The 26683-nt window shown below is 39.1% G+C and overlaps 1 protein-coding gene across 4 annotated transcripts; it reads left to right on the top strand.

The window, feature by feature from the left end:
- Positions 1-605: 605 nt before the first annotated feature.
- On the top strand, positions 606-21679 carry ANKRD46 (ankyrin repeat domain 46). Of its 4 annotated transcripts, none has more exons than XM_054295922.1 (5): positions 636-657; positions 2347-2413; positions 13793-14135; positions 15425-15583; positions 19622-21679. In XM_054295922.1, the coding sequence occupies exons 3-5, from the start codon at positions 13825-13827 to the stop codon at positions 19836-19838; spliced, it is 687 nt and encodes a 228-aa protein (XP_054151897.1). In that variant the 5' UTR covers positions 636-657; positions 2347-2413; positions 13793-13824; the 3' UTR covers positions 19839-21679. The 4 variants fall into 4 exon arrangements, with proteins under 4 accessions (XP_054151916.1, XP_054151897.1, XP_054151886.1 ...); XM_054295911.1 differs by lacking the exon at positions 636-657 and adding an exon at positions 713-919; XM_054295941.1 differs by lacking the exon at positions 2347-2413 and having other exon boundaries at positions 606-657.
- The last annotated feature ends 5004 nt before the right edge of the window (positions 21680-26683 follow it).

Below are 26683 nucleotides of genomic sequence, written 5' to 3'. Positions count from 1 at the left end.
TGGAGTGATGTCTGGACGTGAGGAGCCGAGTGCTGAGCCTGCAGAGATGCGGAACACTTTCGGAGTCCCTCTCGCCCTGGCCAAGAGAGTTGTACCGACACCGAGACCGGGCGGGACGGGGCCGGGAAAAGTAACATTGGATGGGATCATCTCCCCCTGGAAGCTCCTACGAGGACTTGATCCTTAGCTCTGGTCCTAGTGTAAAAAGCTGTACATATTCTCCTCCTCTGGGTCGCCCTGGGAGGGACGACGGGAGACTGCAGCCGCGTCAAGCTGCCCAATCCTGAGCTGATCACTTTTAATAAAGGCATTAAAAAGGAGAAGTCTCCTTGCCCTGTTTATTTCTCCTGGACTCGCTCCAGCTCCTCAGTGCCCTTCCTGAACTGCGGGGCCCAGTCCTGAGCCCAGTACAGGAGGGGTGCCGTGACCAGAGCCGAGTACGGGGGGCCGATCACTGCCCGGCTCCTGCTGGCCCCGCTGTTGCTGCTTTCCAGCCCCTCGCGGGCCGGCCCCGCACCGGGCCCTGCCCCGTGCCCAGTCCCCGGCGCGGAGTGCCGTGAGGGAGCGCTCGGCGGCCTCCGCCCAGCAGGGGGCGCGCCCGCCCGCCCAGCCGCTCGCTCCGCCCGGCGCCGCGCGCCCCCCGAGAGCCCCGCGCAGGTACGGCGGGAGCGGGACGGGAGCGCGGGGCCGGGGCGGCAGCGGGAGGCCGGGGAGGGCACGGCAGGGAACCCAGGGCGCTGTCACCGCGACACGCCCGTGCCAGGCCTGGGGAGGGAGCCGGGGACGGGCCCTGGGCACAGGCCGGCCCGCGAGCCCGAGGGGTGGAGCGCTGTGATGCCGTTTGGTGGGAGAACAGCGGGAGCAGTGCCAGCCTTCAGGGGAGGGGAGGGGACGGGGCCGCCCTGCTGACAGGGCATCGGTAAGTGAGCGGCTTTGAACGTGATTTCGAGGGGTAAACGAGATAAGTGAGACTGAAATACATGTTTTAACCTGCTGTCATAACTGTCTTTGATGAAGCAGTTACTGTTTATATGGGAAATGGAGTAGTTCCCTTTTTAATTTTCTAGACCACACTAAAGCTGCTGCACGTTGTTATTGTGGTGAAAAGGTAGGGATAACACCTGAACTGTAGACAGGATAGGGAAGTAACTAGAAACAAACTGTGGTGAGTAATATTGAATCGAAAATCCATCAAATCTGAGTAGCAGAGGGTATAAAATTAGTTCTTTGAAGATCAGTCTTAAGACCAATCTTACAAAATATAGAGGCCTTGATGTAGCAATTAAAACTTTACTGTCTTAATTTGATAGTGATGGGGAGTTGGGAAGCACTGACATTATTGAAGAGGGTTATAGTACTACCCAGAAAGAATTGGGTGATCCTGAGAAAAAGGATATGAAGTAAGTTTAATAACAATTTAAAGAATGAAGGTTTAGACTTGTTACCTTGCAAGCAAAAAATATGTAGAACAAATTCTTACCAGTTGAAAGCAACACAAACCAAAAGAATGTTATGTAGTTACAAGATATTGAATTGCAGAAAAAGTAAATGGTTACTACAGTGATCCAGTTAAAGGAGTTACTATTACCCATGAACAGAACTCTAGAATTCTCTGTATAATGTTAATCATTCCCAGCAAAAAAACTGGAACAGAAACAGGAAGATATGCCAAGGTCAAGTAGGGAAGTTAAAAGTCTGTTGGAAGAGGCATTTGGCTTTTTTTAAATTTTGCAGAATAATTGTAATTTTGTTTTCTGTTTAACCAGCAAGGTAAACACGGTGAGGGAAATAAATTGAACTAAAGGATCATGTTAATACATGAATCATTTAACATACATTTTAAGATGAATAATATATGAAAATTTCTAACCATCAGCGAGCACTGATATTTAGGACCAGCCTTTCAAAAGGCCAAGGAAGAGCAAAAACTGAACACTTACTAGATGGAATGTGGCTGGTTTGTAAAAATAATATTTTTGTTTGCTGCAGCAGAGGCCTAAGTTTAGTGTTACCTGTAGACTATAGATCAGTTTTTCTTTTTTGTTTGTTTGTGAAATAGGCTATTAGCAATAACTTGTTAAATTGCTTTTTAGAAGAAAAATATTTATAGTAATGTTTGCCGTCTTTATAGTAGAGTTGGTGACAGTCAGGAAGTGACAATGGCTGATTGCTGACTTTTTTGTGTCGAAGAAAAAGTGATGAGTACACTGAGATGAGGTGAAGGTTGAAGTGTAGAATGTGCATCTGTTGCCTTCTTACCAGAGCAGTGTGAGTTTGCCTCTGCAAGAGGGGACTCTGAAATTCAGTTCTGATCTGTAATCAGTGACAAAGATTTCCTCTCTTCAGGTTTTGGTGTCCTTCAGTTAAAGTTGTCTCATCGGCAAGAGCAAGGGATTTGAAGCAGTGCTTTAAGGTAACTGTTATCTCACCTCAAGTTCTTTTGAACTTAACGTTTGAGCACTTGTGGCCTTGAAGTCCTCATCTGCAACTCAGACCTGAGGTACTTGATTGTCCAAGGAGTGAACTACTACTAGAAGCTCTTCTAGGGATCTGGGTATGCTGGAATTTTGAGGGCTGTCACTCTTTTCTTTTGGTCAGTCTGTCAGTTAATATCTCCCCACATGATCTCGATTGTGGATGTTTCACTTCCAGATAGATCAGTTAATAAGCACATAAGATGTTTTAGAGAGCATTGGTTTATACATGTTACGTGAAACACATGATCCCTGAAGCATTGGGCTTTCTGGAGAGAGACCATCCATAGAATGCTGTTAGAGTAGGCAGCAGGCCTGTCTTGAGTGCATGGGTTTGTTCCACCCATTTCCAAATTTCCATTCTGAGTGTTTATTGTGTGTTTAAGTCAAGAGCACAGATATTGAAATGGTCAGTTTTGTTGTGGTTTGCTTTGCTATTTAAAGATGATACTTAATAAATATGTGGGAAAAAAGGTTTTATCTTGTGCAGTCCCCCACTGCAGCCTTGTCTGTACTTACAGGACTTAGATTCTGTTATCATTCATGTATCAGCACCACTTTTCCAAGTGGCATTTTTTCTTTCACTTTTTCAATGAAATTTCGATTGGTTGTGGAACAGACCTGCTTAAACACCAGTTTTGTCAGTCAGCAAACTTCTGACATCCAAGTAATGCAGCTACATCAGCTGAATTTTATAATATAAACTCAAAGGCATAAATCCTGTACTGCTCATTATATTCTTCAGCATGCTCAAGACCTCTTAGAGTGTGTTAGAGTGTCTGCTCAGTGACCAGCACTAGTGGATGGTGACAGAAGGAGGGCAGCAGGACATTTCAGGAATGGCTTGGGGTGTATGGGCTTCCTGTGGATGGTGTAAAACACTTGTGTGTCTTCTTCACCTTGGAGTTTTTTATCCACAGAAGAAAATGCCTGTTTGTGTTATGTGTTAGTACCTTAGGGGGTTGTTCTCTCTGAGAATGGGTACATCTTCAGAGTTTTGCTACATCCAAAACTCATCAGCTTTCCCTCAGGGTTACTGAGTAGGGTTGTAGATAGAGGTGATGTGGATCTTCAGGAAGCATTAAAACAAAGTATCATACTAGAGGCGTTTGAGGAGAGTGGATGTGTGTAGCATCAAAGATATTTCTTACATGAAGAAGTTGTTGGGTTGAAAAATTATAAAGAAGAATGGAGAATGGACTGCAGGAAGCAGCCAGGCTCGTGTTCTCGCAATGGAGGATCTCTGGTGGCTGCTCTTGAAAGCGGAGCGCTGGGTGAGCCAGATCAGCCTCATCCAGGACATCAGTTTAGTCAACTTATGATCAGTAAGACTGGAATAATTTTAGTTCTGCATGGTTCTGTTCTGGCTTCTGAACTGTTGGAATTTGCATGTACTGCCTAGAAAAGGCAGTGAGCAACAAGGTGGTAGTGTTTGCCAGAACGTGGGTTGTAAAGATAGAGTCAGCTATGAAAAGCTGCAGAAGAGCCCTGTAAAACTGAGTAACTGGATAATATACTGGCACATGAGTTTAGTGTAAGTAGAGGGACTCAGCATAAAGAGAATCCTACCTTCCCATTACTTCTCAGTAATGGGAAGTATCTTAGAGTTTTGATGAATGGTTCCATGAAAATGTAGCAACAGCATTAAGCAGCAGTGGAAAAGTGGAAAACAAACAGTGGAATATTACTGAAGAAACAAGTGAAAAACAAAGCAAAGAATTTTGTCATGACACTTGTTAATCCATGGTTCACCCCACACATGTTGATTAAGTCAACCCTGCTCTGTCTCCCAGCTCACAAAACAGAGTAAAAATGAGTGAGATTCAGAGAAGCAAAACAAGAATGGTCACAGACACAGACCCCCTTCCAAATGAGGAATGACCAAGAAAGCTGGACTTCAAAATTCATCCTGGAGGAGGCTGTGATGAGGGTCTGTAGAATCATGACTGGCAGGAAAAGAACAGGCAGATGTGAACAGTCTGTTCTTCCTGCAGCAGAGCTGGGGGTCCACAAGGGAAGCTGCCAAGCCCCTGCTTCAGCAAGACCAAAAGATTTTCTTCATAAGAACTGAGTTGGAGAACCTACCAGAGTATGTTGTTGGTATTAAAAGTATCTGTGTTGAAGAGGAGAAAGAGCAGATTCAGAGGTGGTGGTGGAGCCAAATACGTAAAAACCCCATCCATTTTGAATAGAAAAAGCAGAATTATATATGCTTGCCCTATTCTATGTTCTTTCTGGCCTCTGCTTTTTGCCACCATTTCAAAACTTACACTAGGCCTGAAAGGACCTTTGCTGGGATCTGCTGTGGCTGCTTTATGTTGGCTCTTTGTTCACAGAAGTCATAATTGACGTGGACTTTTTTTCACAGTTTCTCCTTATCCTTCCTCAAATAGAACTTGTCAAACCTCTTTAAAGAAACGTGGTGTCATGGTTTGATGCTGGCACAATGCCAGTGCCCCCATGAAAATACATTCTCCCTGGTGTCTGCTGTGAGATGTGACCAGGAATAGAGCAAAGCAGCCTCCCACTTAGAAATAAAGAAGAGAAAACTTTATTAACCTAGAACTATAAGTAAAAAGAAACACACAGAAAGAATGAAAACCTTCCAAAAACATTTCCTCCTCCCCCCACCAAATTTCCAATACATCCATCCCTCAGATCACCAACTCTCAGTCCATCACCACCCTTTAGATAATCAATTCTCAGTTCATCAAGGAGTGAGGGGTCCCTCTTGTGCCACAGGCTTCCCCTGGAAACACAGTTGAGACCTCTTGTGTTTCCTGTCACAGGTGACACTGCCTGGAGGTCATTTGCCATGGTGACATCTTCTTTCCATGCCCAGTGCTCTCACCACTGCACATGGACCAGAGCTGCTTCTAGGGTTTTCCTTTTAAGGGTACTTTGTCCAGTTCCAAAAAGAGCACAGTCTCTCACTTTTGGGGCACCTGTCCCCCCCAGATTTCACCCCCTGGGGCCGAGGGGTCTCAAGAACAGAGATCTCCTCCACTGAAGATCAAGGGCACCAACCACCCTCCTCACTTGTTGTCTCTGTTCATGCACTCTTTCACATAACATCACTGCACTCCATTGCTTCTCCCTAAATGCAGTCTCTGTATCACAGGAAAAAATTGTTCTGTCCATGGCTGTACAAGAAAAGTCCAGCTAAAGACCACTCCATCACCTCCTGCCACCCAAGATTCTTCTCCACTTCTCTCGTGGCCCGTTTGCTCTTATCTCATCTCTATCTTTTTTCTCATTCAGCTCCAGGAGGATCAGCATTTGTAAAGTTTCCATCATCCAAGAAAAGGGTTAAAAATCTCAGGCTCTGCCTGTCCAGAACTCCCATGCTGCCCTGCCGGGCACCTTCTCAGAAAGTTTTCCTGGAAGTTCTCTGCTTTTAACCCCCTGTGTTCTCAGAGGCATATCCATGTCCTCAGTCGCCACACCAGGTGCCAATATTCAAATCTGAGCACCTATTGGTTTGACCACAGCATCCCAAAAGAACTCACTTCCTCTCAAACCACGACACATGGGTATTGCTGTTCATTGACTAGACACTGGGTTTCATGCTGAATATTGATTGGGTCTTTTACAGATGAGTTGCTGTTACTAAGTTATCTGAAGGTAGAAGTTCCCCCTGCACATGTGATGTCTTTTGTTTTCAGGCTCAGCAGGATAAATTGATGCAGTTGGTAAACATCAATTGAGGTACCTCACTCTCAGGTTCTTTTCAATCATCTTTCATTGCATTTCTGGTCAATTCCAGCCCCTGTGCAGATCAGGAGCTTGAACCTGACCTCTCATTCTCCTCAGACCTGCCTGTTGTCCTGAGAATGCTTAGGCTGCTGGTTTACTCCCTTCAGTCCCTTTAGACTGAAGTTGGGCAGTCACTTTTACTACTACATGTTTGCCTACATGGAGAAATTTTTTGAGTCTAAGCATAGTGAAGCAACTATTTATGCAAAGGTAGTATCACTATGTATATAGCAGTTAGACATACAACCTTAATAGTGTTACCATTTTATCTTGTTACATAAATCCACTGTGATGCTGTTACATTTTTAAAGTCATGCTGCATTGATAGATATTTAAAATATTTGAAAGAGTAAATTTATCAATTTACTATTTGTCTTTGATAAACTGGTTTAGCGATTTACTGTGTGAACATGAAAATTCTGAACAGAAATATGTGTATCCAGCACTTGTAGTAAGAGTTGCATGTTTGACACTCTTAGTTGTCTTATCATTGGTACATTGATGTAAATACATTGTTGGTATAAAATAATGAACTTCAATGAATAAGCAGAGCAAGATATTTTCTCAAAGGTGAAGTTGAGCATACAGTTATATATAAATGACTCACAAATTTAGGAGACATCTGCTTTTAAAAGTGACTTGTTTCTGTTCACTAGCCACTAAACCAGATTTGATGTTTCACACTGAGGCCATGTCATCAAGGTTATGCATGACTAAGGACATATAAGCTATTATATATATATTATAGGGGGAAAAAGTAAGAAAATATGAACTATATAACAAATCATTTGGTCTCAGGATCTTACTTTGCTTTATTGCTTTTATTAAGTTCTGATTTCTGATGATTCCTCCTGGGCACAGAAAGTTTTTCCCCATGTTAGTTAATATGTCATCTCAGACTTACTGTTTGTCTAGGTAAGGACTAGGTTTTTTGTGTGAGGATGTTTTGGATTTAGTTTTGGGTATTTTTAAAGAAACAGGCATAAATACATACTTTTTAAAATTAAATACCTTTGGTTTCAGAACTCAAGCAACCATACCTAAGTCCTCATTTCACTAATAGAGAATCAGAGATTAAATGAGAATGCTGTTTATACTGCAAGGAAGTAGCAGTTTGGATTTCAGAATCCTTTTAATAAAGTTTTATAAAATCTTATTTTCAGGCCTTTCATAATTTCCTTCCCAGGATAGTAGAAAACACCACAAATGTAGAAAAAGTGGTCTGTGTGAGTCAAGGGTTACACACCATGCCAATACCTAAAGGGGACCTACAAAAAGGTGGAGAGGGGTTTTTACAAGGACATGAAACTGGGAATGGCTTTAAACTGACAGAGGGAAGGTTTAGATTGGATATAAGGATGAAATGCTTTCCTGTGAGGGTGAAGAACAACCGGAACAAGATACCCAGAGGAGCCGTGGGTGCCCCATCCCTGGCAGTGTTCAGGGCCAGGCTGGCTGGGGCTGGGAGCAGCCCGGGTAGTGGTGTCTCAGGTGTCCCTGGCCGTGGCAGGTGACCTGTTCATGTCTCTCCCATCTCACGGCATTCTGTGATTGCTTGTCCCTCCATTCGGACAGGAATCCAGCACTCCACGTGGTGGCAGTGTCCGTCCAGCCTCCCGTGCTGCTCCTGCCTCGGCAGCCAGCCGGACACAGCCCTCCTCAGCCAGTGTCTGTTCCAGACGGCTGCTCCGAGGCTGCTGCGAATTTAGACACAAACGCTTAGTTAAGAGTGGGACAAATTCTCGTTACTCTGTTAATAACCAGACTATTAAACCAATAACAAAACAGTATGTAGTAACTTTTAATATTTTCTTGACCAGCATACACCCTACGTGTTCCCAGCAGAAACAAAAAGGGAGTTCAGGTAAAGCTTTGTGAAGAGGTTGATAATTATGACTTGTATGATTCAGTAACTTTATATTAAAACAGATGTATTCAAACTGGCCACAATGATCAGAGAAGTACTGCAGCTATATACTGGTTTAACTGAACCAATTGTGAGGAATTAGTTACAGATTATTTGAAAAAAATCTGTAAATTGCCTTTTTTCCTAAATAGTTCTTGTACAGAAGATGGAAGATGAGCAATGTTCAAAAATACTTAACTGTATATTTGATTGAAGTTAAATGTGCCCAAACATGTAATGCAACTGAATTACCAGTTAAGTTTAGCAAGGATAAAATGTTTGTGAATCTGCTTGTTAATAAAGGCATTTTAAATGAATGATCTCTTTCTTTTTTTTCCCTTTTTTTTTTTTGTGTACCTGAGTACACAAAGCTTGTACTATTTTAACTGGGGAAGCATCCTGCAACCCTGGATTGGCATTTGAGGCCTTGTATATTTTTTATCTTGTAGTGTTGACATAGTGGGCAATAATGAGCAAAGCTCCCTGTTTCCCAAAGCCATCATCTGCTGATCCATAACAGCAGCAATAGTTGTTAAAGCTTTTTCATAAAGCACTTTGTAGCCTGTACTTGTAAAGCCCTTTGTATGTGCAGTGTCCCAGTGTTTCTGCTTACAGGATGGTCCTGACATCAAGAGATCATTACCTGGATGTCTCATGTCTCATAAGGGAATGGGAATGATTGGAAACAAATGGCATAAATAATGTTATTCTGTTGGCACCTGCCCATGTGGCTGACTAGGGACATGAGAGGGCATGTAGGTGTTATAAACCTGCTGTGATACCTCAAATCCAGGAACTGTTCAAAAAATAGCTAAAGTTAGAAAGGGAAAATCTGCAGAATATAGCAGTATGTAAAATAGGCATCATGCTGTGCTTAGTCTGAGGTGCTGCTTTTAGCAGCAGTTCCATATTGGTGGAGCCATAAAACTGTTCCAGTTGTACTGAAAAGATAAAGATTTCTAATAGAAAATACAGAACTTAAGTGGATTTTGATGTACATAATGGAGTTCTTTCCTAAATGGAAATGAGTTGATCACATCATTTTTTACTAAATATAATATTTATTCAGTTAAATTACTTCTCAGTAAGTTACACATAAATTCGCGTGTGCGTGAAAACTTAGCAAGGAATTTCTCCCTCAGCATTTTAAGCAAAGTACTGGAATGTTTTTCATTAAATAATGAAGAGGAAGAGCTCTGCAAGGCACTGCCACTGAAGTGCTCTCAAAGTGCATTACAGAAAGAGGATGCTGTTTACCCCAAGGGAGTTGAAAAATGCAAATTTTGCAAGTAACATGTATGGTGTGTTTGCTGGCAGAGGAGGTTACTATTTCCGGGATTTGTTTTAGTTTCCATTTCTTGGTGGTGGCAGTTTCCCTAGTGGTGATCTTACTGATGCCTGGGTTCTAGATGTCAGAGTTTGTATTAATAGTGAGAAATCTCGAGGATGGAGCGATCTGATAGTGTTCTGTGGTACTGATGCGTTGTTTTAAAATAGGGGCAGTTAGTTCAGTTTTCCTGAATGTAATGGGGAAAATCCAGAATTAGTATGTCCTGTGGAGCAGTGACTGGTGATTAATCCCAATTTGGCAGGTTCATTAATACTTCTGTAGTGGAGGGATGCATCCAATGAGTGATGGTGTTTCTCATGTGGAGCTGTTCTCTCCTGTTCCTGGGGCTGTTTGGTAGCTGTTGGACTTAAGGAGAAAGCAGAGACCACAGCATATATTTAGTAAAATAAAACTGTGCACAGTTAACGCAAATTTTAGGACTAGTTTAAGAAGTGACAGAACTTGCATTTAGCTCTGTGGTTTGAATTTTTCAAGACCACTCCTGACTTCTGCAGATGAGAATGTGTCCTGCAACAGATGAGTGTGTGACAATGAGTTACCATTGTGCACAGTTTAGTGAGAGACTACTGACTCCTAGTAAATAAATTATTTTTACAGAATCACTTAATATAAGCATTCTTTTTGAAAACAAAACAGCTTGGTTAAATTTTCTTATCTTGTGCTATATGTGTCATTGAAGAGGCTAACAGCATAATTTCTGAAGTTATTAATTAAGAAGTACATTGTGTTGAGGCCTAAAGAAATGTATAAATCTAGGGAAAATGCATTCTTACATTATGCCTTTCTAATGGGAATCCTTCTAGATTGGGAGGATGTCTTTGAATTTACTTTTTTTCACAAAACTGATTTTCAGTCAAAGTACCAAGTTATTAAAAGCAAACCTTTTTTTTTAACAAAAAATATTATTTTACAGATACATTTTCAGTAGATAGTGATGCATTTTTACAAGCAGTGATTTACTTCTCTTTTTAAAAATTAGATTTATTTAAGTAGTAGTAGTATTTTTTTGGGATGTTCAGGATGGTCATTTTGCAATATTTTGTGTCTTATTACTAATGCAAGTCCATTTGTCCTAATTGATGCTTATGAAATCCGTCCTTAGTAGTAGGATATCAGCTTGTGGACAGGCTCAGAGTTGTTACCTGATTCACCTTTCAGAAGCAATTTAAATTGAATGGCTAATGCTGTTTTGTTTCTAAATTTTGCTCCTGAGTCTTGTATCAGATCATCATTGCAATAATAAGCTTTTTTGATACTGTGGGCAGAAGTGCAATCACCATTTGTTTAATGAAAAATATCTAATTAATTTTACTTGTGATTTTTAAATGAGTTTTCTTACACAGGAAGTTTTGCTAGGTTGGGTTAATTTTAAGGCAAGACCATGCTGTTTTGGGACTGACATTTTAAAGATGGTGCATAGTTCAGCTTTGTGTGCAGCTTGTATTTGGCACAGGTTAGCTAGCCATATGTGAAATAGAATTGTGTTAGTAGAAAAAAATCTTTTTAATCACAAAGATAAATGAAACCAGATGGTCCAGATTTTTTTTTGTGAATGTATTTGCTTAGTCCACAATCTTCAAGTATTGGGAAGAAGGGTTTGCCTCATCTTTGTCTTTCTTACTGTGAAATACTAAGGTTTTACTTTAGTCTTCTACACATGAGTGATCAGTTCTAGATTTTAGTGATGATAAATTCTGAATCAGAATGTGTTCCAGTTACACTTTCTGTTAACTGCTAGTATTTGTGCTTCCTTTTCTGAGAAGATAAGGAGGCGACTTTTTTCCTAGGTATTATTAGCTAATGTTTCATCACAGTTGGGGAATTCTCTAAGGCTTTACCACACATACACGTCTGGTATGAAAATACAGCCATTAGCTTATATTTAACAGAGCATGTCATGCTGTTTCTCAAACAGCCTACGTTTCTTCCAGTATAATATTCTCATGTTGATTTATGGTAGGCCTTGTTTTATTAAGCAGGTTTAAACACTGGAAGCATTATTTTACAAGCAAACCACTTTTTGTCAAGTGTGAGTAGGGGTTTGTGGTATTGATATGCTGCTACTATGGCTGATAATTGGAGGTTTTAAAATTATTTATGATCTTGCTTTAGGGAAGATTTAGTGCAGAATATGAAGGTCACAATCACATCACAGAGAAACTGGGCCCATTATTTTTCTCAGTGAACACTGGATGAGCAGAGTGGAAGAAAAATTCTCATATCATTCATGATTTGGGTAGAAAATGAGCAAGAAAATTGAAATTGCTGTCAGCCGGGAATCATAGCTTTGTAGCATCCAGGGGGTTGTAACGTATTCACTGAAAATTTAAGTAATTACATTTTCCTTTCTTTTTGTATAGGGTTATAAGGAGGCTGTCAGTGCCCTGCATGACTCCAGTCTCACACTAAGTTTTATGGTGTATCAGTGAACCGGCCACTTGCTGTTGGAGATGGTTGTGGAAAAGAGTTCTTGAGCCAGTGATGTACTGTCACGTGCTTAACAACATACTTGCAGCCCAGAGGAATGTACTCTGCTTAGAATCATTCCTTATACAGATACCAAGACATAGAATTTATTTCTATCTCTTTCTCTTCAGCATCCAATAAAGAAAAAAATGTTGTGCATTCCCGCACTGGAAAACTAGACAAGTGTTGATATATGTAGCAGAATTTGTCCAGATAGGAAACACAGCCGAGTGAAGTTTAAATATGATTTATTAAACTCAACGGCCCCCAGTGCTGGAGCTGTTATTCAGACCAGTGTGTACACATTTTGAAATTACTTCTGGAGGTACTTTGATCTTGAATTTGATCTAAAACATGGGGGAAGAGCTATAAAATATAGACATTATGAACTCTCATAAAAGGAGAGGTTTTAAATTGAATTCTTTGGCTACTGGCCATGTTTCCATTCTCCTGGCTGAATGAGTGCACTGGTGTGGAGGGATACCTTATATAGATGAGAAAATTTAAATCTGTGTATAGCAGTTTTAATAAGAGATTCAGATAGCTAATCAGAGCACTGCTACACCGTGAGCCCAGAACAGAACCCCTGGGCAAGTGAAAAATACTGTTTTCAAGTGACATTTCAGTTCACTTTCTATTCCAAGCTCATCTAGTAAAATCACATTTCCCTCCTATCACTTTAACTTTGTCATGTATCTATTGAGATTTCTTCTAGAGGAATTTTACTTGCTTACATGATTTTTTTTATTTTTTCCACCTCTCTGAGGCAGTACAAAAAGAGGACTGTTGTCCAGTCTTCTAGATGTTTTCATTGCTTAAAATTGCATCATGAACATTTTACCATTCTCTTGCTAAACCATTCTCTTTTTCCTTATTGTTTTCAAGTAATCTTTTCTGTGTCCCGTAAGCATGTGGTGTCATCGTGATTTGACTCACCCTTAAAATATTCTTCTGCAAAACGGAAATCATAGTTCATCAAATATTCTATACCAAGTAATCCATGGTGAAACATTTGTCTTTGTCTTTTATGTTTGTCCTGATACAGAAAAGGGTTTAATCCTTTATTTAGTATTAAGCCAGAGAAACTGCATTTGTATTTCTCTGTTTTGAGGTTCTACTCAAACCCTCAGTAGCTCTGTGCTTGATTTTACCATTGTCTTCCTTGCACCCACTTCCAGTTTTCAGTGGGCAATTTCACCTAATACATTCAGTTTTCTGTGTTCTGTATTGCTGTTCTTGTTTGTTCTACAGTTTGTGTATCTCTGACACTGTAAAAATAATGTTCTCAAAGACTATTGAAAAATACATTTATTGCAGAATGAATAAATTAGTATTTTTATTAAGCATTTTTATCTGTACTGTAGTTTGTGCATTGAAGTTCAAAATCAGAGGTTGAAAATCCATTGGAGCAGCTTTGCTTATAGCTGGTAAAAATTGCAGTTAGTGTGACTGTACCAGTGGACTGAATTGTTTAGAGTTTCCTCATTTATGAAAAATTCTTCCTTTCTGTCCCAATCTGTGGGGTTTTGCCCTTTAATATCACTACTACTACTGGTTCCTTATTAGGTTGAAAACTAATCACCTGTCTGGCATCTGTGGCAGAGATCTTACCAGTTTCCTCTCCTAACAAAGCTTTGCTGCTCTTTCCAGAGGTGTGAGCTCTTTCTTTTGACCAGAAGGGAATGCAGCACACAGAGTTAATGTGTATGACAGGAGGCTTTCAGAGCTGACCTGTAAGCTAGTTTGCATTCTTGTGTGGGACCTGAGCAGTCTAGTGAATATTAGCATTGTGTTTATTTGCCTGGTTTCACCATCATTTCTTCACCCTTTTGCTTGCAGGTTGCTCCCCTCCTCCTGAGAGAGTCAGAGCCATGTCCTACGTTTTTGTGAACGACTCCTCGCAGACCAATGTGCCTCTGCTGCAGGCCTGCATTGATGGAGACTTCAACTACTCCAAGCGGCTCCTGGAGAGCGGCTTCGACCCCAACATCCGCGACAGCCGGGGCCGCACTGGCCTGCACCTGGCTGCAGCCAGAGGAAATGTAGACATCTGTCAGCTCTTGCATAAATTTGGGGCTGACCTGCTAGCCACTGATTACCAGGGCAACACAGCCCTTCACCTGTGTGGCCATGTTGATACCATCCAGTTCCTAGTTTCTAATGGACTTAAAATTGATATTTGGTGAGTCACTTTTTACAGTACTTATTTTATAGTACATTAGTCTTCTGTCACCAGAGCCTTGCATATAAATCTGCTGCTGCTGAAATGCTGTATTTGGTGCAATTCTATTTGACAAAGATACCGCTTAATTTAAAAAAAGCAAAATAAAAAGGCAGGGAAACAGTAAGAGGCCATTTCTGCTAGTCTGTGCAAAAGCAAAGCAAACTTAAATAGCTGCTGCTGGTGTGAGCTGCTGTATCTAATTGTGCCTCATTTATGACATTGCTGCCCTGGTTTGGCCAGACAGCCAGGTGTGGGTGGTTGGCACCAAAGAAAAAATCACATTGACTACTTTAAAAGAATTTCTCCACCCCATTTTCTATTGTGGTACTATCTAAGACAAAGAAAATACAGTATATGTGTGTGTCAGTTCATTCCCATACTCTTCTGGTAACAATGCTTCCTTTCAGTGTTTCTGCCCTTCCTCAAAGTCTGTGACTCAGAATATTGTATATTCTTTCCTTCTGGCTCCCAGCAGCTGTCAGATGCCAGTGCTCAGATGGAAGCTCTCAAGCTGCAAAATAACTAGCTGTTTCATTCCTGTGCTGAATTACTTTGTTTGTGGAACTTTCTGCATATTCACAATGTGTGCAAAAGCCAGGAGTAATGTCAAAACCTTTTGAGTTTTTAAATCTGTCCCTTTTTCACCTGTTCCTCATTAGTGTTTTCAACTCAGCAAAACTAGTTATTGGTAGACCTGATTATTTATGGGTTGTGGACTGGAACTTTTTCTCCTCATTTCAAACAGCTCTGGTGGAAATTCCTGGTCTAAAGGCAGCTCTGGACCTATTCAGTATTATTTTAATAGCAGCAGTGGGACCATCTGTATTTTATTTCATTTCTGCCTCATGTCCTAATACCCTCATGGAAAAGGAACTATTAGGAGCCAGATTGCACAATTCTTTCTTGAAATTAAGCTTAAACTTGAACATTGCCATAAATCTACTGGGGTTTTTTTTTTGGTTTAGTTTTTTTTTTTGCTGTAACACCCAGATTCCAATTAGATTAGAGTTCTAAGAATTTGATTTTATTAGAGGGGGAAAAGAGTTGTGCAATTTCAAACCTAAATATACTTATTTTCTTCTATATCCAATTGTGCTGTAACTTGGATAGATTGGAATTTATTACTGTCTGATAAAACAGAAAACAGCTCTCAGGACTTACTGAATTGTAATATGTTATGCTGAGTTGACTTGTTACAAAATTTCTATGTTAAAATTTTCTTATGTCTTTTTATGGGCTTGTTTTAGCAACCACCAAGGTGCAACACCACTTGTCCTTGCCAAACGAAGGGGTGTGAATAAAGATGTGATTAGACTGCTGGAATCATTAGAGGAGCAGGAGGTGAAAGGATTTAACAGAGGAGCTCACTCAAAGCTGGAGACAATGCAGACAGCTGAAAGTGAAAGGTATTTACCAAACAAAAATAACTACCAGGAGAAATAATGTTTATGGCTTTAGATTTTTGGGATTGACTTGATTGTTTATTCCTCAAAACAGCTAATATCAAATTTGGCCTGACATTATCAAATCAAAATTGAGTGTTAAATTCTGGAAAAATCAAAAATCAAAATTGAGTGTTAAATTTTGGAAAAATCTCTTTAAACCGATCCAATGTTAGAAAAAAAAAGGAACTTCTACTGAGATTTTAATTTTATGGTAAAACTGAAAAAAAAAAGGCTAATTTTCCATTCAGAGTTCCAAACACAAATACTCTGCCACTTACCACAAAGCTAAGTGGGAAATAGTGTGAAATGCAAAGTGGCAGCATCACAGGCTAACCTGATATCCTTTTGATGATTTTCTATGCAAAAAAAGGGGTGGGAGACTTTTCATCAATCTCAACCTGAATAAAGAATTTTATATGGTGTCGTATCTAAAATTTGTATTGTTAGCAGTCCTGGAAAAGATGGAAAATAAGAATATTTTGATGACTAAAGAGATAATTAATGCAGAACTGAGGATTTCAAGAAAATTGCTGACCATTTCAGGGAAATTGTTGGGTTAGAGAAAAGTTAATAATGAATTCCTAAAAGTCTGGTTCTGGGACTGTGCTTATTTAGAATTTTCTTAAATGAAAAAGCAAAAGCATGAGAAGTAGAAGCATGGTTAGTGATACCAAGAAACAAGGAAAATTGAGATGGCATAGACAAAAACCTGGGGTTACAAGGGTGAGGAAATCAATAGCAATAAATTGTGATTCTGTAGCAATGCAACTGTAATTACTGAAAATTGTATGCTATAAAATAAAAAGTTTCTCAGCAAAAACCAAACATATAAGGAGAACAGGCTTGGTGCATTAGTCAGTTCCAGGAGTTAATGCTACCCTGAGAAATGCAGTGAAGTCCTACAAAGCACAAAACAAGACATTTTCACTACATAAAGAAAACAATCAGTCCTGTTGTATAAAGTAATGGTGTCTTCTGCTCTCTGATATGTCTTATTATGCTGCTTACCCCCTTCAAAAAAAATGTGGATTTTTTTATATTGTCTAATGATGACCATGAACTATGACTACTGGAACATTATATCACAAAAGACAGGGAGTTTTGTCATATAACTGTTGCTTGGTTTATGTGAAAATGTACAGACAGGCTGTACTGTAAACAGAAAAGAAGCTGTATAGATGGAGTTAGATCTAAGATGAGTAAACAGAAAAGGTGAAACCAACAAAACTGCAGAAATAATACTCAGTACTCCCATGAAGTTCTTTTTTATACATCAGGTGACCTTACCAGTCAGAGAGACTGTTCTAAACCATGAAACAGAAAATTAATTTTATTTTCAAAATTACGTGGTTGTACATTGTAAGAATTAGTGCATATTACCTTTCAGACTTCACTAACTTTTACTGAAAATGTCTTGACACACACAAATGCACTTAGGCTGATTTTGTTTAAACATATGGACGAACAGCTCAGCCCCATTTAAATTTTGGGTTTTGATTTGATGGTGTCTCTTGAACAAACATAGCTTCCTTTCTGTTATTTGACCTTCATAAATGTTATATTGTTTGCTTTGGCCAGGAAGTCAGCAACTCTCCTTGGGGACAGGCACAGAGACATAAACAGTGCACTACCCAGCTTGTTTGGGAACGTGTTTAAAATGTCTGAAATGCATTATTTTCAAAGTAACAAATGACAGAGGCCTACAGGAGCCAAAGCAAATGAGCTTGTGTGCTGTTTGCTTTGTAAATAAATAATATCTTTTTACCAGTTGGCTTTTCAGACCTCCACAGTTTCACTTACCCTTCTTTGTATTATTTTCACATTTTAGGGACACTTAGATTTATGACTTCTGTCCTCTGCCCTCTGAACTCTTACATTATGTATGAACCTATGGAGAAATAACACTCTTTCTAAAAACAGTCTCTGGCTTCAGTTTTCTGCTCTGTTACAGGCAGTTGCTGCTGCTCGGGGAGCAGAGGCCAGAGCTCTGTTCCCAAGTCAAATTTGGTTTTGCTTGCTTTGCCCTGCTGCCAGGAGGCAGAGCTCCCTCTGTCCCTCTCTCTCACAGACATCTGTCCTTCTGCACAGCCCAGCAGGACCTGTGGCTGTGCCACGAGCATGTCTAAATGTGAACTCCCACCTGCTGCTGGACACAGAACATCTGTCTGGGCTGTGTGGCACAAACTCTTCTCTTGTTTGACATGTTGCTGCATTACCAGTTTTTATGCAGCTCTAATTTGTAATAAGAAAAAATATATTGAATAACATTTGTTTTAATTGGGTCATAATATAAAATAGTAAAAATGTTTTCTGTGTACCCTTCTTAATGAGCAAGCCTGTGACCTTTCCACTTAAGTTGCATTGCACCTTTATTTAACCTCTCTGTGGTTACGTATTAACTAGTTAGTACTTAAGAGTAAGCAATTCTGTTCTGCACAAAGGGCTGTCTTTTACTAAACCCTTTGTTTTGCTTGGGAAATCATAATAAGCAAGGAGGATTACTAAATCCTGCACCTGTGGGTAAGCTAAAATAGCTTTACAGCATGGTAAATATTTAAAAAAACAAAAATGCAGGCTGTTTAATAGGCAATTCCTGAAATCTTATGCACATGATGCTGCAATACTTGAGCAAGTTGTGGGAGTTCAGGCTCATTGTTCTTCAGTGGTTACACTTCCTGAGAAAAAATACCATATGAATAGTGTGAAGTTTTCCCATGGTGTAATCTTAGAAGAGAGCTTTGTGAATGAGACTTTTTTCTGATAACCATCATTTTTCAATTTATTTCTGTCAAGAAGAACAGCAGCATTTCTACAATTAATTTTGACTTGGAAATTACTTTTCCTTGATTTTTAAAAATTTTTATTATTAGTCTTGTAAGAAATATCTAGGAATATGGTAATGGGAAACAGTTAAAAGGGAGGAAAAGAATTTTTTTTTTGCTTATATTCTGCTATTGACATCATTGAATATGTGATTGATTCCACCATTTCCTTTCTGTGTTTGTCAGGGCCTGATCCTGTAAACAGCCATGTATGTAATTTCACTCAAGTAAAAAGTAGTAAGACTATGGAGATGGCCAAAATTTTAAGTGAAGTCAGGCTATGCAAAAGCTTTCCTATTCTTCATGAGATTTTTCATAAGCAACAGATAGTTTCCTGTTATAATTGTGAAACCAGCAATATTGGGAGAATTACACAAGAGGCTGTGCAGGATTTTGAGACAACTTACATCTTTTCTAGAGGTGATCATTGTCAAGAAGACGGCCTCTCTCAGATTTTATATTTGTTTTTTATGAAAAGTGAGAATTCCGCTCCCTCATTTATAGTCTGACAATTTAAGGGGCCTGATAGATTGGTAGTGGAATGCTAAAACATGAAAGCAGTCACTGAACACCATATGGCAGAAAACACAGCAATGCTAACTTGTTCAGAAAGTTTCTGAGCTTCTTGTTATCCAAAGTTATTGTTTTCTGTGATTTTTTAATGCTTTTTTAGAAGGGTCATGTAACAAAGATATCCAGGAGAATAGTAAAGGTCACTGCAGAACTCAGCATCTCAATTAATATTGGTTAAAGCTTCCATTTTATTAATCAGAGTTTATTTTTAGTCATAATTTGTTTTATTAACAAATAATGTGTGCCCCTTGAGGTCTTAACTTATGCTTCATTATATTTTACTAAGCCATATTTAGTAGGAATTATGGGGACTGACCTTTGAAGGCTTCTGGGTAGCAGGCCTGAAAATTCAGTGCAGTTATACATACACAAATATAATTCTCTTTGCACAGGTTAATAAAATGTCCTTTCAGCTAAAATAAGTTTAGAATTAGAAGTGTTTTCCTGATCTTATTTGTCTTGATTTAGCAGAAGCAATGCTATAAATCAGTAGGGGGGTTTGATTTTTAATCTAGAATGTTTCAGATGCCCTTAGTGGGATCACTGTCATACTGACAGATGCATTCCTTTACTCTGATGTATTTTTAACTTTAATCCTTTGTAGTGCAATGGAAAGCCATTCCCTTCTCAATCCAAACCTGCAGCAGGGTGAAGGAGTTCTTTCCAGTTTCCGCACGACGTGGCAGGAGTTTGTGGAAGACCTGGGCTTCTGGAGGGTGCTGCTCCTCATCATTGTCATCGCTCTCCTGTCCCTTGGAATTGCCTATTATGTCAGTGGGGTGCTTCCTTTCGTAGAAAACCAGCCTGAACTGGTGCACTGAAGCAAATGCAAAGAAGTACACAAGTCCTTTTCCCTGTTCTAATCTAATCTTATTTTGAGCTTGGAATTATTTGCTTGGTGCAGACAGTGGCAGCTGTATATACTGTTTGCCTTTTGTACCTGCTATTAACCCCTTTGGGGAGGGATTAATTAATTTCAAGTAAAACACTGATTTCTAAAGCATTCCTAAGATACCTCTGACTTACCTTGACTTGCAAGCAAGATGTGAAGATAATCCTCTCTGATAAAATATTGTGATTAGAAAAGGCCTTTCATTAGGAATATTAAGTTCCTGTATGTGAAAAATATATCCTAGTACAGAACCACATTTGGTTTATTTTTTTCTATGAAGAGAGGTAAATCTATTGTTGGATTTTTTTGTAAGTGCTTCAGTTGAAAGAAAAATACTCTTAGAAGTCCCCCTCAAGAAATCTTAATAATTTAATAACACTTTCTGATATAGATGGTGATAAGCTGCAACTCCATAGTTATTTTAATGCCTCTCCATAGTTTCCTATCTGCTAGTTTATAAAAATAATGAGAAATATTTCAAGTTCTACTGTCTCTGTTGTATAGATCACTCCTTTATTTATTAGGTTAATGTAGTGCATCTTCCCCAGATGAATTTAATGTTGTTAATACCTGCCTGAAATAAAATTTATAGAATAGAACTGTTTGTTGTGCTTTCGAAGAAGACTTGAGCTGAAAATCTTGCATTTTTGTTGAAATGTTGCTAAGCAAACTTTCTTTGTAAGGGTAATTAAAAAGTGATTTAGGTGTTCTGCCGTGTATATAATAATTCTGTAAGGTCATTGTGAAATATATCATGAAGGATAACTTTTTTGTCCTCCCATAAGGGTCAGACTGTACCATGTAATTGTGTTTTCATGTTTGTGGAGAGAACTTGATTGAATAGAATTCCTTTCTAGAATTGTTTTCCATTTCATTTGCTTTCAGACAGAACAGACAGGCTTATGAATTATTTTCTGAGTATGCAGAATAAAGGGGTTTTAAATACTAATATTTAGAAACATTGTATGAAGTTAAATCTTGATCCATTCTGTATTTCTATTCCTATTTCGCTTCCCATTTTGCTGTGAAACCCTTTGTTGTAAATAACCTAGGGATACAAATCCATTAGATACTTCTTTAGGAAGGCTGGAAAGGTATTGCATAGTAAGTGGGAGATTTTCAAAGAAAGTGGATTCTCTCTCCCCATGCTGATTAGACATCTAATTCTCTTTTGCCATTGCCTTGCAAATCCCAAACAAAATTAATTCTGTGAGCCTAAGGAATCAATTTTTTTTTTTTTTAATTAGCCACTCCTCAGTTGTTGCTAAATAACTTAAAACATTTATTGTACATTTAAATGTAACCTACGTGGTTCTGTTCTGGTACCATGTATATTTTTATTTCTTGTTTATTGGTTTGAATGAAGAGAGTTGTTGTCTTTGTTTTGATGGGTGATATGGGTTTACTGGAGCTGGGCCCCATTCTAAATTGCATCTGAATAAATCTTGATCTCAATTCTTAAGTTAGACTTTTAATGACACAATACTTTTTTAACAGCACAATGCTGCAAAAAAGAAACCATCTTAAAAAAACCAAAAAATGAGAGCATATTCCTTTTCTGAGTATTTCACTTATGGTGCCATTGTTCACAAAGATAAATATAAACTCATCAGATACCTAAATTACTTACTTATCTAAATAAGTACATTTCTGTTAATAATACCATGCATCTTGATTAATGACATTATCTTTCTGTATGTATTATCTGCATAATTTGTAATTGTATTCTCAGTATGGGTGAATGCCACAAATAAATACATGTAGTAAATATGTTTTGGTTTATTATTGCATTAGTGCAGCAGTAATGACACTACCCCATTTCACTAAGTTTGTTGTGCATTGATAATGAATATTTCAGCAGTGGGGAACTTTCCTACACAAGAAATGGCAAACATGCAGCTGCTATAATGAGATTTTAGAGCACAGGTTCTTTAGATTTGCCTGTTTTGTTTTCAGTATTGTTGCAGAATTAAAATTGCTGTCTGGCTGTCTCTCTTCTCTGAGACTTCAGGTATTGACCATGTGGTCTGGAGGCCTCTCAAAATTTAAGGTTACCTATGAAGAGGAGCAAAACATAACCAAAAAAACAAAGCTTGAGCCTTGAGTAGCCTTTCCTATTTCGCTGCATGCATAAGTAGACATGCAGGAACTACACATTGAAAAGGTTTGAAAAATTGTGTTTGAAATTAAGATATTTCATGTTTTAAACCAGAAAGAAATCCAGAGCACTGTTTGAACTTCACTGTGTAATGAGTACTGCTCCTTTAAATAAGGACATGATAAACTCCTGATAAAAGTGAAGTTTATTCTGTATATGCCTCTGTTACTGTAAAAGGTCTGGTGTGCCTTTCAACATATCTGCAAACATTAATGTCTTCCCTTTCAAAGGCTCCTTCTAAAGAATGAATTTACCTCTGTAACTTTAGCTTACTTGTCGTGGAGGGTTCTACTATTTCAATATAAAGACTTGGATTGTCTGTAGGTAAATAAGATTTATTTATTATTGCAGTGGTATCTTGGTACCTTGATCCAAGTACTCACTATTGTGCCAGGCAACACAAAATTCAGCTGAAGTGCTTAAATATGATTAAGATAACAGGTACATCATTCTATCCTGCAAGTGCAGGTACAGAATTATCCCTGCTGTCACCAGAAATTAATTTCATGATGTTAATACAGATTCAAGATTAGTCACTCTTCAAATCCAAAACAGATTGTTGTCTCAAGCTGTTGTTAGACTAATGAGCTCAAATGGAATAAGGAATTGAGAGGGAAAACAAACAGCTATGAAGAGATTTCTGTTTCCAGTGACATGAAACAACTTGGTGGACAAGATAGTGCAAGGTGAACTGTAAAAAGGAGAGACGCAGGCTCCTGTGCAGTGGGCTGTCCTGGTGCTCACATTTAACCCCTGCAAGATCACACCTATCTTACCTCACAGGAACTTGTTCCCTACCAAAGCTCTGATCTTCAAGGGCTCTGTTTTCACTCATCTTGGTAATTTGCTTTGTAGAAGGGGATGTTCTGTTGGCTGTCATGAGTAGATACTGTTTCTGTCTGCCACGTACAACAGGTAGTTAATTACTGGATGTGATCTGGCACTGTGAGGCTTTTCTTCATGAAAACCTCCAGGGGGGAAAGAACATGGTTTCACTTTGAAATATTGAAACATAAGATCTCGGTAGTTTCTTGGTCTGCAGCTGATTGGGGGTTAATTTTACCATGAGTCAATGAATATCTAAGGCTGTTTTCATTAACTTAAATAAGTAACAATCATCAGCACTGGCTAGTTAGCTAGGTAGTTCTTTTTCTAGTCAAAATATATTTGGTCATAATTACTTAGAGAAATGCAAATCAAGTAATTTATTCAGAAGTACAAATTGCAAGTGATTACTTCCCTGGAAACTCAAAAAAGGGTAATATTGACTGATGTAATTAATGTTCAGGATTTTCAAAAGTCTAGCATATATTTAAATGTTACCCCAAGCTGACGTTTAACAGAACTGATACCTACCTCACAAAGTAACTGGTTTCTGGAGTTGTTCCTGTTTCTGAAGTCAGGGCTTTATTGAATTCATATTGGATATGGTGGTTAAAATAAGTCTTCAATTATGTGAGAATTAGGTCAGGATGCTTTTCTTTCATTCATTGTTGTTTTTTCACATTTCAGCATTAATCATTGTAGATTGGTTACTTGCAATACACTTTGTAAAATGTCCCCAGTGATCCAAAGGGTTACAAAAAACGTTGCCAGTTGTTCCTGCACTTTTCATCTGTGGTGTTGCAGCTTTCTAGAAGAATTCAAATGTCATTGCACGGTTTCATAACCTGCAGTTCTCTGTGAACTCTAAGTGGTGAAATACTGTTGAATCATGACTCCTAAATCTGTATTCATATTATTAAATTAATTTCTGGTGACAACAGAGATAATTCTGGACATGCACTTGCAGAGTATTAGGATGTGCCTGTTATCTCAATCATATTTAAGCACTTCAGCTGAATTTTGTGTTGCCTGGCATTTTTGTACTGCTCTTGGCAAATGCTTCCAAGGAGAGAACGCTTTAAAAACATACAATATTAGGGAACAAATGCAACTAATTGGTAGTTCTTTGCTATTTATTGCTGGGAAGTGAAGTGTTCCCAGGGTCATGCTGCCAGAGGAATCTGAGATGAGCACTACTGTCCCCGGCTGACAGTGATCTGGTGTGTCTGTGCTCTTACGCAAAGCAGGGTGAGCGCTCTGGGTTGCAGCTGAGCAGTCTGCCTGTGCAGAACCCTGAAAAATGTGTCTCTGCTGTAGGCATTTGTAGTTTGTGATTCACTCTTGTAACTAAGCATTGAGCAACTAGTATTTCCTAATGACTGGGCTGAGACAAAACTGTTGTTCTTCATTAATGCCAAGGGAACGGGGAATCTACTGGAAATTGCTGTAACTAAAAAGCAACAAATGAGAATATCTTGTGAAGTCAAAGTGTGAACAAGTCATAACCGTGGCTTCAAGTGATACATTCTTTCCATTTGTGATTTTAAACTACCTCTGGATAAGGAAAAACTGGGGAGAGAGACCTTTGGAACAGAATTTGTTGTTGTGTGCAATGTATGGCTTGCAGAAACGAGGAGGGAAGTGACTGCAGCGGGCCAAGAGCAGCACGGCAGGCAGAGCAGTGTGATACCTTCATGAATCACTGCTTAAAGGCCAATCCCAGCCCCTGTAAGCAGTGTGAGGAGTGACCAGTAATAGCTTCCTAGCAGGAGAAGGATTTCACTGGCTTGTGATGACACCATCCCACAGGGGTGGCCGTGCAGCCCTGCAACCCGAGCTGGCCCTTCTTGACTTTCAACGTCTCCAGCACTGCTATTTCAGACAACTGCGTGTTTGAATGTGTGCCTGCATTAACAGCTGCTCATGTGGAAGCTGAACTGGTTCCTCTTACACAAGGATCCCTCTGCACATAGGTTAGCAAAAGAAGTTTTACCAAATATGAACAGAAGCTCTTTGTAAAACATTAAATATTTCTGGTGTATTAAGTTGTGTTTATCTAAATATCAGAAGGCAGGAATCCAGATGAAGGATCAAGTATATGCAATAACATTTCATTTTCCTTTGCCAAATAAAAAAGAACAGATAACATTCTCTTAATGCAAAGCAAGACGATCACAGTAAATTTGTTTTGATCTGTAGAATATGAATTCCTCAATGAGCCAAATTCCTTAGTATGAGGGGTTCTTCAAAGAAATACTCTTGCAGGTAAGTTTTCTAAAAGAAAAGCTGGCATAGCCTTGCGGGGCTGTGAAGGTTGTAATGTTTAAAGGCTGTCTGGCTTAATGAAGTGTGCATACTGCAGACTACGTAAGAGAGTGGATTTTTGCTAGGATGTAAGATTGAAATGCCATATGTTCATCCTCATATTGCTGCCTCACTACAAGCTGAACATCTGGCTTGGTTTGTTTGGCTACAGATATTTTCAGACAAAAATGAAGTGTGTAGATATCAGTAGGTTTCAGCTGGCAAGACCAGTTTCTGTGGACAACATGAAGAATAATGAAGTATCCTACTGAAACCATGACAGCTTGTCAGGACTGCACAATCCTGCCAGATGTGTTCCTTACAGAACTGATGGTTTTCCCATTTATGGTACTGGATTCAACCCTTGTGTCAGGGAACACCAGTGGGGAACACAAGACTTGAACTGAAGGCCATTCTCAAAGTTTTTAATTATAATAGAAGTCAAAGCTTTATTTTTTATTTCAAAGTTCAAGGAACTTTCTGGGTTTTTTTAGTCTAATGTTTACTTGAACTGCAGCCTGCAAATGTGCACAGATAATGAGCATGTGGGTGTCCTTACTCTGTGCACTCCTATGCCAAAAAATATTTAGGGATAGCAAACAAGGCCTCCAGTGAGATCAGTTTGAAATAAGTCTGATTTACAGAATTCTGGTTTTTGTCATTTGTCATCAGATTGGTATTTAATATACCACCAATTCTGGTTTTATTTGTTGCACTGCCTTAATGACATATTTTCTTGGTCCTGGTGGTAGAAGAAGGGTAGATCCCATTACCTGTGGATGTAATGTACCTACTTCTCAGAGGTGTGCTGCCCCCACTGAGCACCATTACTCTGATAGTGAGTGAATTTGTCTGTTTAAAAATGTCAATTGTCTTTGGCTTTTAGAGTTATGTTCTCTGTTTTGCAAAGTGAGAAACTAATTTTCTAGTGTCCTACAGTTTGTTTAGTTAAAAACTTGGTCATTTTGTCCAATTTATAATGTGAAATTTAACACTAATTAGAAGAATTGTTGGCCTTGACTTAACTTGGTCCTCCAGAAAGCTTCTGGAGATGGAACAAATGCTTGGGAGAATTAAAAGATTATCTGGCAATAAAGCTGGAAAGGTGTCTATTCATTGCATTTTCAGGCTTTCCAGGACCCTGGGGATTTCGTATTGTCCATTCTGAGCCATTCTACCCAAAGGACAATAGGTTTGCAGAAACATTAGGCCTTTATGTATGTTCTAAAATTCAAAGGTGTATTTTGAAAACTCGTGTCTTCCTCCAAGAAACAAGCAATGCTCCAATAGAGCAATTAGGAATAGTTTATATGTATTTTTAAGCCAAGAATGTAATCTTAACTGCAAGTCAGTTTTTAAATCTTAACTAACATAAGGACACGAGGCCACAGACCTCACCTCCTGCAGCAGCCAGGCATTGGTGCTTTATTCCTGATGTGCCTCCTTGCCCCTGCCCTGGCACTGGTGCTTGTGTCTGACCCCAGGGG

This window comes from Melozone crissalis, unplaced genomic scaffold (genome assembly GCF_028551555.1).
Source record: "Melozone crissalis strain CALT ecotype California unplaced genomic scaffold, PUWL_Pcris_2 ptg000002l_1, whole genome shotgun sequence".
Lineage (NCBI taxonomy): Eukaryota > Metazoa > Chordata > Aves > Passeriformes > Passerellidae > Melozone > Melozone crissalis.
This window is presented reverse-complemented; position numbering and strand designations above follow the sequence as displayed.

Excerpts from the sequence above, each read along its gene's own strand:
- ANKRD46 (XM_054295941.1), top strand. The coding sequence starts at position 13,825 with ATGTCCTACGTTTTTGTGAACGACTCCTCGCAGACCAATGTGCCTCTG. Across the intron at positions 14,136-15,424 it reads GGACTTAAAATTGATATTTG|CAACCACCAAGGTGCAACAC; the intron begins GTGAGTCACTTT and ends GGCTTGTTTTAG. Across the intron at positions 15,584-19,621 it reads CAGACAGCTGAAAGTGAAAG|TGCAATGGAAAGCCATTCCC; the intron begins GTATTTACCAAA and ends AATCCTTTGTAG.